The sequence below is a fragment of the Sturnira hondurensis genome, unplaced genomic scaffold (genome assembly GCF_014824575.4).
Source record: "Sturnira hondurensis isolate 20B ecotype Veracruz unplaced genomic scaffold, ASM1482457v3 Scaffold0003213, whole genome shotgun sequence".
NCBI lineage: Eukaryota > Metazoa > Chordata > Mammalia > Chiroptera > Phyllostomidae > Sturnira > Sturnira hondurensis.
Genome location: NW_028075844.1, coordinates 55,663 through 69,443, shown reverse-complemented (window position 1 = coordinate 69,443; position 13,781 = coordinate 55,663). Strand labels below are relative to the sequence as shown.

General features: G+C 38.2%; 1 protein-coding gene across 1 annotated transcript in view; it reads right to left on the bottom strand.

The window, feature by feature from the left end:
* Nucleotides 1-13,781, bottom strand: part of ADGRE3 (adhesion G protein-coupled receptor E3) — a 62,778-nt gene that overhangs the window by 18,560 nt on the left and 30,437 nt on the right. Inside the window, exons 7-8 of the mRNA XM_037041772.1 lie at nucleotides 12,281-12,400; nucleotides 5,299-5,486 (exon numbers count right to left, since the gene is read on the bottom strand). Coding sequence (XP_036897667.1) covers nucleotides 5,299-5,486; nucleotides 12,281-12,400 — 308 coding nt within the window. The remainder of the gene's footprint in view (nucleotides 1-5,298; nucleotides 5,487-12,280; nucleotides 12,401-13,781) is intronic.

Below are 13,781 nucleotides of genomic sequence, written 5' to 3'. Positions count from 1 at the left end.
TTATTATATGAAATGTTCAGGGGACTTATATAAGAAAAAGAAGATAAAAATATGAACAGTGAAAGGACAGCAAACTCACAGTTATTAACAACCACACCTAAAACAAAAGCAAACTAACAGGACAGCTAGATTGGGAGCAGAAACATAGAAATGGAGATCACATGAAGGTTTAGCAACAGGGGAGTGGGAGGAGAAGAAGGGGGGAGAAGGTACAGAGAATAAGTAGTGTAAATGGTAAGTAGAAAATAGACAGGGGGTAAGCATAATATGGGAAATATAGAATCTAAAGAACTTGTGACACATGAGCATAAACTAAAAGGGTGGGAGAATGGTGGGGGAGGGGTGTGCAGGGTGGAGGGGAGTGAAGGGGGGAATAGGACATATGTAATGGCATAATCAATAAAGTATATTTAAAAAAAGATATTCAAGAAAGTTGAAATCATACCAAGCATTTTCTCTGACAACAAGGGACTGAAGCTAGAAACCAACCCTAAGAGAAAAGACCCAAAACACCCAAAATCATGGAGATTGAATAGCATGCTATTAAACAACGAATGAGTCAAGAGTGAAATTAGGAAAAAAATCAAAAAGTTTCTGGGAACAAATGAAAATGAACTCACAACAGCCCAAAACTTATGGGACACAGTGAAGGCAGTCCCGAGAGGGAAGTTCATAGCAATACAGGCCTACCTAAAAAAGCTAGAAACATTTCAAACAAACAACCTAACTCTATGCCTACAAGAACTTGAGGAACAACAACAAAAACAGCCCACAGCAAGTAGAAGGAAGGAAATAATCAAGATCAGAGCAGAATTAAATGACATAGAGACTAAAAGCACAATTTTAAAGATCAATGAATCCAGGAGCTGATTTTTTAAAAAGATAAACAAAATTGAGAAGCCTTTAAGCAGGCTCATGAAGAAAAAGAGAGAGGACCCAAACAAACAAAATCAGAAATGAAAGAGGAGAGATTACAACTGACCCCACAGAGATACAAAGCATTGTAAGAAAGGACTATGAAGAACTGTATGCCCAGAAATTTGAAAACCTAGGTGAAATGTACAGATTTCTAGAAAAATATAATCTTCCAAAACTGAATGAAAAAGAAGAAGAAAGCCTGAACAGACCAATGACAGCAGATGAAATTGAAGCAGTAATAAAAAAATTCCCATCACACAAAAGCCCTGGACCAGATGGTTTCACAGGAGAATTCTACAGAGCATTTACGGAAGAACTACCCCTATCCTTCACAGACTATTCCAAAAAATCCAAAATGTTAGGAGACTCCCAAATTCTTTTCATGAATCTGGCATCATTCTAACCCCAAAACCAGATAAAGACACAACAAAGAAAGAAAACTTCAGGCCAATATCGTTGATGAACATAGACGTTAAAATCCTCAACAAAATATTGGCGAATCGCATCCAACAATACATTAAATAGATTATACACCATGACCAAGTTGGAGTCATCCCAAGTATGCAAGGATGGTTCAATATTTGCAAATTGGCAAATGTAATACATCACATAAACAAAAGCAAAGACAAAAATCACATGATCAAATCAATAGATGTGGAAAAAGCATTTGATGAGGTACAGCACCCATTTATGATAAAAGCGCCCAGGAAAGAGGGAATAGAGGGAGCATTCCTCAATATAATAAAGGCCATATATGAAAGACCTAAAGCCAACATCATACTCAATGGGCAAAACCTAAAAGCTTTTCCACTAAGATCAGGTACAACACAAAGTTGTCCACTTTCACCACTTCTATTCAATATAGTATGGGAAGTTTTAGCCACATTGATCAGACAAGAAAATAAAATAAAAGACATTCAAATCAGAAAGGAGGAAACAAAACTGTCACTGTTTGCAGATGACATGATAGTGTACATGGAAAATCCTATAGACTCTACCCCAAAACTGCTCGCCCTAATAAATGTATTTGGCAAACCAATGGGATACAAATTCAATATCCAGAAATCGAAGACATTTTTGTATAATAACAATGAAACAGCAGAAGCACAAATCAGGAAAAGAATCCCATTTGATATAGCAAAAACAAAAATAAAATACTTAGGAATAAACCTAACCAAGGAGGTAAAAGACCTATATGCAGAAAATTACACAACACAGAAGAAAAAAATCAAGGAAGACACAAACAAATGGAAACATATACATGTTCATGGATTGGAAGAATTAACATCATCAAAATGTCCATACTACCCAAAGCAATTTACAGATTCAATGCAATACCTATTAAAGTACCAATGGCATATTTCACAGACATAGCACAAACACTTCAAAAATTTATATGAAACCATAAACAGTCCCGAATAGCAGCTGCCATTTTGAGAAAGAAGAGTAAAGTAGGAGGGATTACAATNGCAGAAAATTACACAACACTGAAGACAGAAATCAAGGAAGACACAAACAAATGGAGATGTATACCGTGTTCATGGATTGGAAGAATTAACATCATCAAAATGTCCATACTACCCAAAGCAATTTACAGATTCAATGCAATACCTATTAAAGTACCAATGGCATATTTCACAGACATAGCACAAACACTTCAAAAATTTATATGAAACCATAAACAGTCCCGAATAGCAGCTGCCATTTTGAGAAAGAAGAGTAAAGTAGGAGGGATTACAATACCTGATACCAAATTTATTACAAGGCCACTGTACTCAAAACAGCCTGGTACTGACATAAAAACAGGCACATAGACCAATGGAACAGAACAGAGGGCCTGGAAATAAACCCAAGTCTCTACAGTCAATTAATATTTGACAAAGGGGGCAGCAGCGTAACATGAAGTGAAAATAGTCTCTTCAAAAAATGGTGTTGGGAGAACTAGACACATACATGCAAAAAAAAAAAAAAAGAAATTTGAGCACCAACTTACACCATACACCAAAATAAATTCAAGGTTGATAAAAGACTTAAATATAAGCCGTGATACCATTAAAGTCCTAGAGGAGAACATAGGCAGTAAAATCTCAGATATTTCACGCAACAACATTTTCACTGATATGTCTCCTAGAACAAGGGACATAAAGGAAAGAACAAACAAATAGGATCTCATTAAAATGAAAAACTTCTGCACGGCTAAAAAACAGTATTAAAATAAAAAGAGAACCAACACTATGGGAAAACATATTTGTCAATGATACCTCAGACAAGGGTTTAATCTCCAAAATATACAAAGAACTCACACGACTCCACTCTAAGAAGACAAGCAACCCAATTAAAAAATGGGTGAGGGATTGAACAGACACTTCTCCAAGGAGGACATATAGAGAATTCAGAGACACATGAAAAGATGCTCAATATCGCTAGCTATCAGAGAGATGCAAATTAAAACCACAATGAGATACCACTTCATACTGGTTAGAATGGCGATCATAAACAAAGCAACAAACAACAAGTGCTGGAGAGAGTGTGGAGAAAAGGGGACCCTAATTCACTGTTGGTGGGATTGCAGACTGGTACAACCACTGTGGAAAACAGTATGGAATTTTCTAAGAAAACTGAAAATGGATTTGCCTTTTGACCCAGCAATTCCACTTCTAGGATGATATCCTAAACCTCGAAACACCAATCCAAAAAAAAACTTATGCATCCCAATGTTCATAGCAGCACAGTTTTCAATAGCCAAGTGCTGGAAGCAACCTAGGTGTCCATTAGTAAATGAATGGACCCCAAAACTATGGTACATTTACACAATGGAATTCTATGCAGTAGAAAGAAAGAAGGAGCTCCTGCCCTTTGCAAAACCATGGATGGAACTGGAAAGCATTATACTGAGTGAAATAAACCAGGTGGTGAGAGACAAATACCATATGATCTCACCTTTAACAGGAAGCTAAACAACAAAAGAAACAAGCAAGCAGAATATAACCAAAGACACTGAAATAGAGAACAGGGGACAGTGACCGGAGGGGAGAGGGGAGGGAATTTCAGGAGAAAATGGGAAGAAGGGTTTACAGGAACAAGTATAAAGAACACATGGATAAAAACTAAGGGGGGTGAAAATGGGAGGGGGTGGGCTCGAATGGTATTAAAAACAGAAAACTGTACTTGAACAAGAATTAAAATAAATAAATAAATAAATAAAAACAAAGACACAACCCCCGCCAAAAAATAAAAATAAAGAAAATGTTTAAAAAATCAATATAAGTTAAAAGAAGACATAATTCTATAGAATGGTGCTCCAGGTCCCTTTCTCTTAACATGTTAACATAAATCAATACATAAAAACCATTAAAGAGATAGTTTGAATGCTTTTTTCTTATCAAGTTTTTGAAATCTAGAAATATTAAGCCTTCACAATAAGAAGTCTTTTGAAATATCAAACCAGATCCACCACATTTGAATGAATGAATGAATGAATGAATGAATTATTTTCAAGAACAAAAAAAGAAAATTTTATTGAAGATTGTTGTGGAACATTGAGGTAAGTGGTTAACATTGCAAAGCAAATTGCAAACCATTGATTTTCTATAAATAAAATTATTTTCTTGTAAGGTCTCAATTATTTCTGAAAGTTCCCCTTAATTTTTCACTCTATCCTAATCTTTTCTCTGCCCACACTCTCTCAACTCTACATCTCCATTGCCTGTCCACCATTTCTTTTTTTCAATAGAGTAATTTTTCTTGCTCTTGGCACCTCTAGTGTACATACTGATCAGGAGTTAGCAGGCTATGGTACCCCCATCATCAAGTGGGACTCACCATCCCTCACTGTGTTCACCACTTAATCTTTCTTCTTTATCCCATCCTTCCTCCTTACTTGTTATTTCTGTGTTCAGTCATCATGACTCAGTTCTTTTATTTTCCTTTCACAGGAGAATCTGTGCCACTTGTGACTACAGGTATTATCAAGATGACCATTGACAAGCCATGGTGGCAAATGAAGGGGAAGTGAAAGAAGGTGACTGATTTCCCACCACCTCTTCCCCTTTCACCTGCTGCTCCTTCACCCTCCTCCCTGTCCTCCATCTGATGAATAGAAACAGTTTCTGTTATAAACGAATTATTCACTAAGGGGATGAGAGATTGGGGAACCAAGCTTTAGTATTGTCTGGATGATAAATGCTGAAAACAAAGTTCCTGTCTTCAAGGATGAACCAATATAGGAGACACACACCATTTTAAATGCCTAATAGCTACAGGTAGCTCCTGGCTGCCAGATGGGACAGCGTAGGTCCAGAACCAGACTGGGAGGCTATGCAAACTGTTCCATCTACATCTTTTAAACCCAAGCAAGCTCAAATTACAAGCTTGACCCACCTTCCTGATGTGCTGAAAACTCAGAATCACGGTCTTGGAGAGAGATATATTCCTTTTGGGTCCAATAGCAACGCTCACTATGTGAGAGTTCAGGTACACTTGATCTTTCTCAGTCATCTCGCCAAAAAAAGTTCCATTTATGATATTTCCAAGAGAAGGGTATGAAATAAAGGCAACTGCACTGGGACCTGAGAACACAGAAAAATAAAGTGCCACCACCATTCCTTCTGCCCCTTTCTTTTCCCAGATGCATCACGTTCCCATGGTGGCCACACCCATGCTCAGGTGTGTCTAGCAAGTTCACTCTTCCTCCCCAAATCCAACTCATCCTCAAGACCCAGCTCCGTCCCAACCTCTAGCTCAGGAAGTGTTATCATGCTTCTTTCTCTGAACTTGTATTTCAGATGTAGCCCTTGGCATGCTGATGAGAATTCAACTGTCCACTAATTATTTTGTTTTTCCAAAAGACACTAAATTTCTTGAGTGGCTGTGCAGGAGACTTTATTTGGAAACCACAGGCTCCCAGCATAGCGCCAAACACCTTCTTTATTTCCTAAAAATTTTAACTTATATTTTAAACACCCAGAGAAATATATCTTACATCTACGCCCAGATTGAACATATTATTTTGCCCTATTGGCTTCAGAATTAATTTTTAAAAGAAATAAAATGTTTTATATATGATTAAAGCTCCCACTATTTCACTTTTTACTTCCTTCTCTAGAAATAACTGTGGACTTGAAGTGGATGTGTAGTTTTTCCATAAATACTTTGTAATTTGACTATATGGCACATTTCTGTAACAATACATAGTCCTGTTTTCTCTGTTTACAAATTCACATAAACAGTGTCACACTGGGAATATCCTTTTGCAATGCTCTTTTGTCACTCCAGTTAATATTTTCAAAATTTTGTGTTACCAATACATGTATAGTTGGTTTTTATTTCAGTTTCTGTAGAGTGTCACATTATTTGATATACAACAATTTATTTGTTGTGAAAATAAATAAAATTTTGATGAAAAAGAGAGAAAGAATGAAATAAAATTTATATAATATTTCACCATTTTGAGATAATCACTGTTGGAATTCTGTTTCCCCCCCCCCAGGCATAGATATGTGTATCTAAATACACTTGCATTTCTAAGGTAGCCAGTGGAGAGCTGAGTATTGGGAATTATCTGATTCTGTAGGAGTGTTGCACCTTTATATTGCCAAGCAATTTCACATCTCTGTAGGCACAGAAGATGACATGTAGAAAATCGATAGTAGCACAGATATTTTTTTTTACAGATACGAGTGCATTTTGTCTGGTTGAGATGCAGTTGCTTTGTGCCCTACTGAAAATACAACCTCAAACATTACATTGTACTGCCCTAGAGGATATGAATCAGTTTTTGCATCTGTCAGCATGTTGACTGCAGTATTCATGACTGTCTGGTAGATGAGTGTGTTTGTGTGTTTATATCTGTTCTTCAAATTGCCATTGAATGTTTGTCTTAACATTTTATTGGTTTCTTCATTAATTTATGAATGTTTTTGATGTGCATTCATTTACATTTGTCTGACAGTCATTATCTACCTCTTTTAAAATGATGTATATGTGTATATATGTATGCAGACACATATATGTGTGTACATACATAGGTACACACATGTTCACATATATGAGGGTTAGAATAAGTTGAGATTTTTCAGGGGAGGATTCTCACATTCTGAAGCTGACTTTGTATTTGTGGCTCTGAAGCGGTTTTATTTCTGTGTTGAATAAGGTAAAATTTGGGGGATGAGAAAAACTGGAAAAAACTAAAGAGGTTAAGTTACATCATTTACATTGGAAAAGATCTACCTTTAGAAGAAAATTATATGAAAGGTGGCAGGAGGGGCAAAGAAGAGGCAGATGGAACTTTGAAGGAGGAAGAGAGGGGGTTGGGTCAGTAGTAAAGAAGCATTTTAGGAAGTTAACTAAGTCTTGTGTGATGTTGTTTCACTTCCTATGCAGTCCCTTGAAGAGACTTCAGCAAAGATAAACTTATTTTTCAAGGTTTTTTGATTTGGTTTTACATATCTTTAGATGAAATGTAATATTGATGGTGATCTCAAGGAAATCCCATTTATAGTTAGGTTATGTGTATATCTATGTACATATGTATCAATCATTTCATTTCTGTATGTTCTGTATGCATGTAAGCCATCTAGAAATAAATAACATATATGGAAACCATCAGGTTATATATCTATCTATCCATTCATCTATTTATTCAACCCTTTTTAAAAATAGAATGCCTACTACATTCTAGATACTTATTTCACTATTCCAGGGATGACAGGGAACAAAGTAAACTGAGTTTCTGCTCTTATGACTCTTAAATTCTGGTGCAGGAGATAGACAAAAAACACAAACAAATAAATAGCCGTATATATCAAAGAATGATCAGTTCTATGGAGAAAATTGAGTCAGGTAGGTGGGCAGAGAGAGAGGCGATGGTGTTTTAGAGAGTTTTCAGATAGCAGAGTGAAGAATGGCAGGGCCATGTGAATATATGAGGGAAGAGGCAGCAAGGGAAAAACCCTGGAGCCAAGGATGTACATGGGGCTTGTTCAGAAAACAGCAAGGAGGATAGAGAGGTGTCAGGTAGATCCTGCAGGGCCTTATGGGCTTTGGAGAGAGGACTTGTCTTTTTATTTCAAGTCAGTAGAAAGCCAGTGAAGGGTTTTAGGTAAGGGATTATGGTAATTTGGCATTCTTTAATAGACTAATATATATTTATATCATACATTTAGATATGGCATATAATATATATATTTATAATTTTATCATATATTAGTAAGAGATGTACATATCTACCAATTGGATATTGTTATGGGCTCAATTGTGTCCCCCCCAAACCTCCTAAATTCATATGTTTAAGTCTTACACCCCAGTGCTTCTGAATGTGATTCTATTTGAAGATAGAGCCTTTGAAGAGGTGACTAAGTTAAAATAAGGCTATTAGGGTGGGTTCTCATCTAATCTGACTGGTGTCCTTATAAGAGGAGGAAATTAGAATACACAGAAATACACCAGGGATGTGTGTGTATAGAGAAAAGACCATGTGAAGACACAATGAGGAGGCACCCATTTGTAAGCCAAAAAGAGAGGCCTCAAAACCACCCCTGCCAACACTATGACCTTGAACTTTCAGTTTCCAAACTGTGAAACAATAAATTTCTCTTGTTTAAGCCGCCTACTCTGGTATTTTGCTATGACAGCCCTAGCAAAGTAACACAGATTATCTATCTTCTATCTATCTATCTGTCTATCTATCTATCATCTATCTCTCTATCATCTATCTATCTATCCATTCATCTAGTTGATAATATTATAAACACATTTCCATGTCAGTAAGTTTTCACTGTTTTTTGTGGCTGCCGAGGATTTCACATGGCAGAGAGGCCATATATATATGGCGAGTAGTTAAGAGTCTAGGGCAAGAGCTGGGGTTCTGGATTTCAGCTTTGCCACTTAGCTGTGCAGTTTCTCTAATCGTTCCCCTCTGGCCTCACTCCACGGGTCGGAAGAGCCACTTCTGAGAGCCACTTCTGTTTCTCTAAGTTAATGGCAATTTCTCTTGTCAGAATGAAACACTGGTAGGTGGTTGGAAAACCAGCAGGTGGTATGTCTGCCTGTTCTTATCCTTAGAAATTGTTTATTTTTAAGCTGAAATATTCTGCCATAAGAGCAAATCACAAGCAGGAAAGAGGAAAGGGTCTATAGAGGTTTCCAAGGTTGGTCTCCCTGGCCTCGTGGGTTTGTTCTGTGAGATGGTTTATTGGTGATGGGGATGGTGGTGATGGTGGAGGGAGAGGGTGTGTCACATCTCCAATTACCTACATAGTCCCAGTTCACACCTGGTGCAATTTAATAGCACTCCCTTTCAGTTTTAAAATAGTCTCTGGAGATAAGTTCCAAGGTAGCTGTAGACTAGCAGTTCTCAATTGAGGGTGATTCTGCTCTGTCAGGGGACACCAGGCAATGCCTGGAGGCATTTTTGGTTGTCACAACTCGGGGATTGCAGAGCCTGAGGACAGAGAAATGTCCTTCTGTGAGCTTGTCACGTACCCACCAATGGATTCTTTTCTCTCATTCGTAAGGCTTCAGCCTAAATGTGGATTTAATTCAATGAGCACTTGTTATTATTCTCCATGTATGATGCCTATAGGGAAAGAACTGGTGTTCCTGACCTGAAAGGGATCAGATTGCAGTGGAGGAGACAGGATGATAAGGCAGGTTCAGGGTTCTGGGGGTGTCACAGAAGATGGAGCACCTGACTTGGGTGCTGTGAGGGAAGTGGGCAGTCCTGTGAGGAATCACAGAGGAGGTGAAAGTTGAGCTGTGTTAAAAGAACAGTCAAAGTTCACCAGCAAAGTGATGGTTGGCATTCCTGGCAGAGAAACAGCTAATGCAAATGCTAGGAGGTGAGGTGCAGGGCCCATTAGGGTGTGATAAATAGTCTGCTGCTGAGCATGGCTATGCCAGATACTCCTCAGAGAACATGGAATCACACTGTGATGTCTGTAATTTATTTAAACAATTCAGCTCAGATAGTTGTTAGAGGCTGAGCTGTGTCCTCCTGAATCCATATGTTGAAATCTTGGTCCCCAGCACCCTGACATGTGACCAAGCGGCAAACTGGGCTGAAGATGTAATTTGTTTAGTCTGCACTGTGAAGTCTTGCACACTCTCTGCAAATTGTGAGTTGCAGACGAACATAATGACAATATAATTGTGAAATTTTGTGGTTGGAAGTTGGCTTTCCTCCTCCGCCTGAACCCTTCTCAAATGGAGGCAGATTCAAGTTCTGAATCTTCTTGAGGAAGGAGAGAAAGTGACAGGAAATAATGGTCTCATGAGGTTTTCTCAGATTAGAAAGTGGTTTGCTGTCTGTGTTTTACTGTCTTTCCTTTGAGATTGTTGGTGAATAGTACAGACAACTGTACTCATGTTTACATGATTGGATTTCAAGACCCTATTTATCATGCTATAGAGCTATAAGTCCAACACAGGCAATATAATCAACAATATTGTAATATGTGTGGTCAGTGGATACTAGACTTATAGGGGGATCACTTTGTAAGTTATATAAATGTCTAACCACTATATTGTACACCTAAAACTAATATAATTCTGAATGTCAATTGTAATTGAAAAAGGAAAAAAAAGAAAAAAGTGACACAAATAAAGCTGAATTCGCTTCTTGCCTCTCCCTCAAATGAAATTGGAGAGGCTGGTAATACTGGGACAATGATAGTAAAAATCTGCTCCTTGCATGCAAGCTGTAGCAGGTGCCCTGTTTTCTTTACATACTGATGGATTCTACAGCGAGCAACTGAGACTCTGCCTGGAAGCTTTCCCCAAGTGAATGTTTGACCTGCACCCAGGGCAGACTGGAGGGCTCTGGAAGTTAACTACCCAGATGGGCCCTCACCTGGTGGTGAAAATCAGAGCAGTTGGTTAAATGACCCAGTTCCCTCTCCTCGAGTGGGCTAACACAGTGGGATTGAGCCCTGGTTACCACCGGCCGTAAAACATCCTTACTTCCTCTTTCCCCACCTGGGGTGGTTAATTTTTTGTGTCACTGTGGCAAGGCCGTGGCATGCAGATATTTTGTCAAACACCAATCTGGATGTTGCTGTGAAGGTATTTTTTGGGTGAGATTAACATTTATTTATTTGCATCTTTTTTAAAAAATTATTTTTTGCTGTGGATTGAGCGCGGGCCTGCGAACCAGACAATCGCGGTTCGATTCCCAGTCAGGGCACATGCCTGGGTTGCAGGCCAGTTCCCAGCAGGGGCCAGTTCCCAGCAGGGGATGCATAAGAAGCAACCATACATTGATGTTTCTCTTCCTCTCTCATTCCCTTCCCCTCTAAAGATAAATAAATAAAATATTTAAAAAAATTATTTTTTGCTTAAATTTTTTATAGTGATAGCTTGTTTTTTATTTTTAAATTAAATTTATTGGGGTAACATTGGTTGTTAACAAGATTATATAGGTTTCAAGTGTGCATTTCTATGGTATATGAGTACATTGCATTGTGTGCCCACCACCCAAAGTCAAATCACCTTCCATCACCATATATTTGACCCCCTTTACTTTTTTACTACTTCCTTCCCTTCCCTCTGGTAACCACCATACTGTTGTCTGTGTCTATGACTTTCAGTTTTATGTCCCACATATGAGTGAAATCATATGGTTCTTAGCTTTTTCTGACTGACTTAGTTTGCTTAGCATGCTATTCTCAAGCCCCATCCATGGGTAACGAAGATGTGGTACATACATACAATGGAATACTACTCAGCCATTTGCAGCAGTGTGGATGGGCCTTGAGAACATTTAAACAGACTTTGAGTAAAGCAGCTCATCCTCCATCATCTGGGTGGGTCTCATCCAATCAGATGAAATGCTTAAGCAAAAGACTGACCTCCCCTGAAGAAGAGGAAATCCTGTCTCCAGAAGATCTATGGACTTGAGTTACATCCTCAGCTCTTCCATGGCTACATTTTAGACATGCCAGCCTCCACCATCCTATGAGCCAATTCCTTGAAACCTGCCTCTGTCTCTTTCCACACACACATTCGATTGGTTCTGTTTCTCTGAGGAAACCTGATGCGCTTACTGCTGCTTCCTGGGATCATCTCCCGAACAAACTCCTTACACTGGAACCCCTTACAATTGTCCTAGAAACTGCTTCTGGGTGAACCGAAGTGGGATATGAACAGAACAGCACCCAAATTTCAAAGAAGTCTCTTCCATGCTGAAGAACAGAAAGCTTCCGCTCTGGGAAGATGTCTTTTTTCTTTTTTTAAGGAAAAGTCTCAAATGACAGAATCTTAGGGTAACAAACCTATCAGGTGGGAGCCTGTTGGGAAGTTTCTTCATGACTCACACAGTGATGCTGCTGTGTGTCTTAGGGATTCTGAATGCAGCCACCACATGTACCTTGTATGTTTCCCCGGATGATGTCATTGCAATCGATGTCCAGTGAGTTCATTTGCACGTTGAAGTTGAGGATCTTTCTTTCCTTGGAGCAATTGTCTGTAACAACTTGACTTTCAATAGCTGGTGAGAAAAGCATCGGGCAAGTTTACCGTTATTATAACCTTTAAAAATGTGCACAGCAACACGAATGGGCCGTGTTTACTGGATGTGTAGGTGGTGCCAGGCACTGGGCTGAGAGCTTTATACCTTGTCATCTTCTGGCAGCCTCGTATAACCCCGTGAGGGGCCATTATTCAGATGAGGAAACTAGTTCAGAAATTAAGGGTCCTTATAAGTCATGGAAGAATTGCAATGAAGAAACAAGCTCATGAAAATATTTAGCTTAAAAAGAAGACTGGCTGCATGAGTTGGAAATTGGTGCTGGATGGAGCAGCGTGTTAATTATGTCCCCTTTTGTGCATATTTAAAAAGTTAAACAAGGCAAGTAACAGAATAACAAAGAATGACATCATTATAGGAATATAAAAAAGAATGCTACTTACATAAAATTTTGTAATAACAGATGGAAAATAGAATAATCAAAATTGTAGTTATTAGCCCTGGATCTAAGTACATCATAGGCACTACTAATACCCCATTTTATAGATGAGGAGACTGAAACCCAGTGTAAGGGCACTAGTTATTGATCAGCCAATTAGAACCTGGCAAAATCAGGAAAGGTGAGCGTTACCTGTAATTTGGAAAATGGTTTAATTTAGAATGCAAGTGTCCAGATTCCAGTTTCCCAAGATGGTTAGGCACTAGATTTAATTTTATCTTTTGAATTTATTTTTATTATTATTACTTTTATAGAGCATGTTTTATCAGCCAGGTTGGTAAAACAAGAATAGTTAGGCATACACCAATCCTTTGGTTTCCTTGAGCTGAATAAAAGCACAGCAAACATTTCTAGAGGCCAAAATAGTGATAATGTATCAAAAATCTGAAATGTTTTTTCTTCTTGATCTAACAACTCCTTCTTTATGAATTTATCCTAAGAAAATACCTAACAAATACATATAGATAATTTTTTAGTGGTCTTTATCACAGGGTTGTTTGGCAAAAACCCACATTTCCCAGAACAGAAAAATAGATTATGCACTCGCTCTCATACAATGCAAGACTGTAAGTCACTTGAAGACAATAATGTAGGTAATGATGCTAAACACAGTTTACATGGAGAGATGTTAATGAGATGAGGAGTGATGAAGCAGGGTGTGCAATGGCATGTAAAAGATCACATACACAACAAACATGTGTCTCTTCATCAAGCAGGTGCCTCACTAGGCACAGGACTGGAAGACAGCGTTGTGGGCCAATTGGGCTGGTCTGAATACAGTTTCATTGATGTTTTTCCTAATTAAAAATTTAATACTTGGTTTTGCTATGGTATTTTATTTGTTTTTTTAAAAAAAGATTGTGTATTTAAGGTGTACAATATGATTTTACATGTGTATACCTA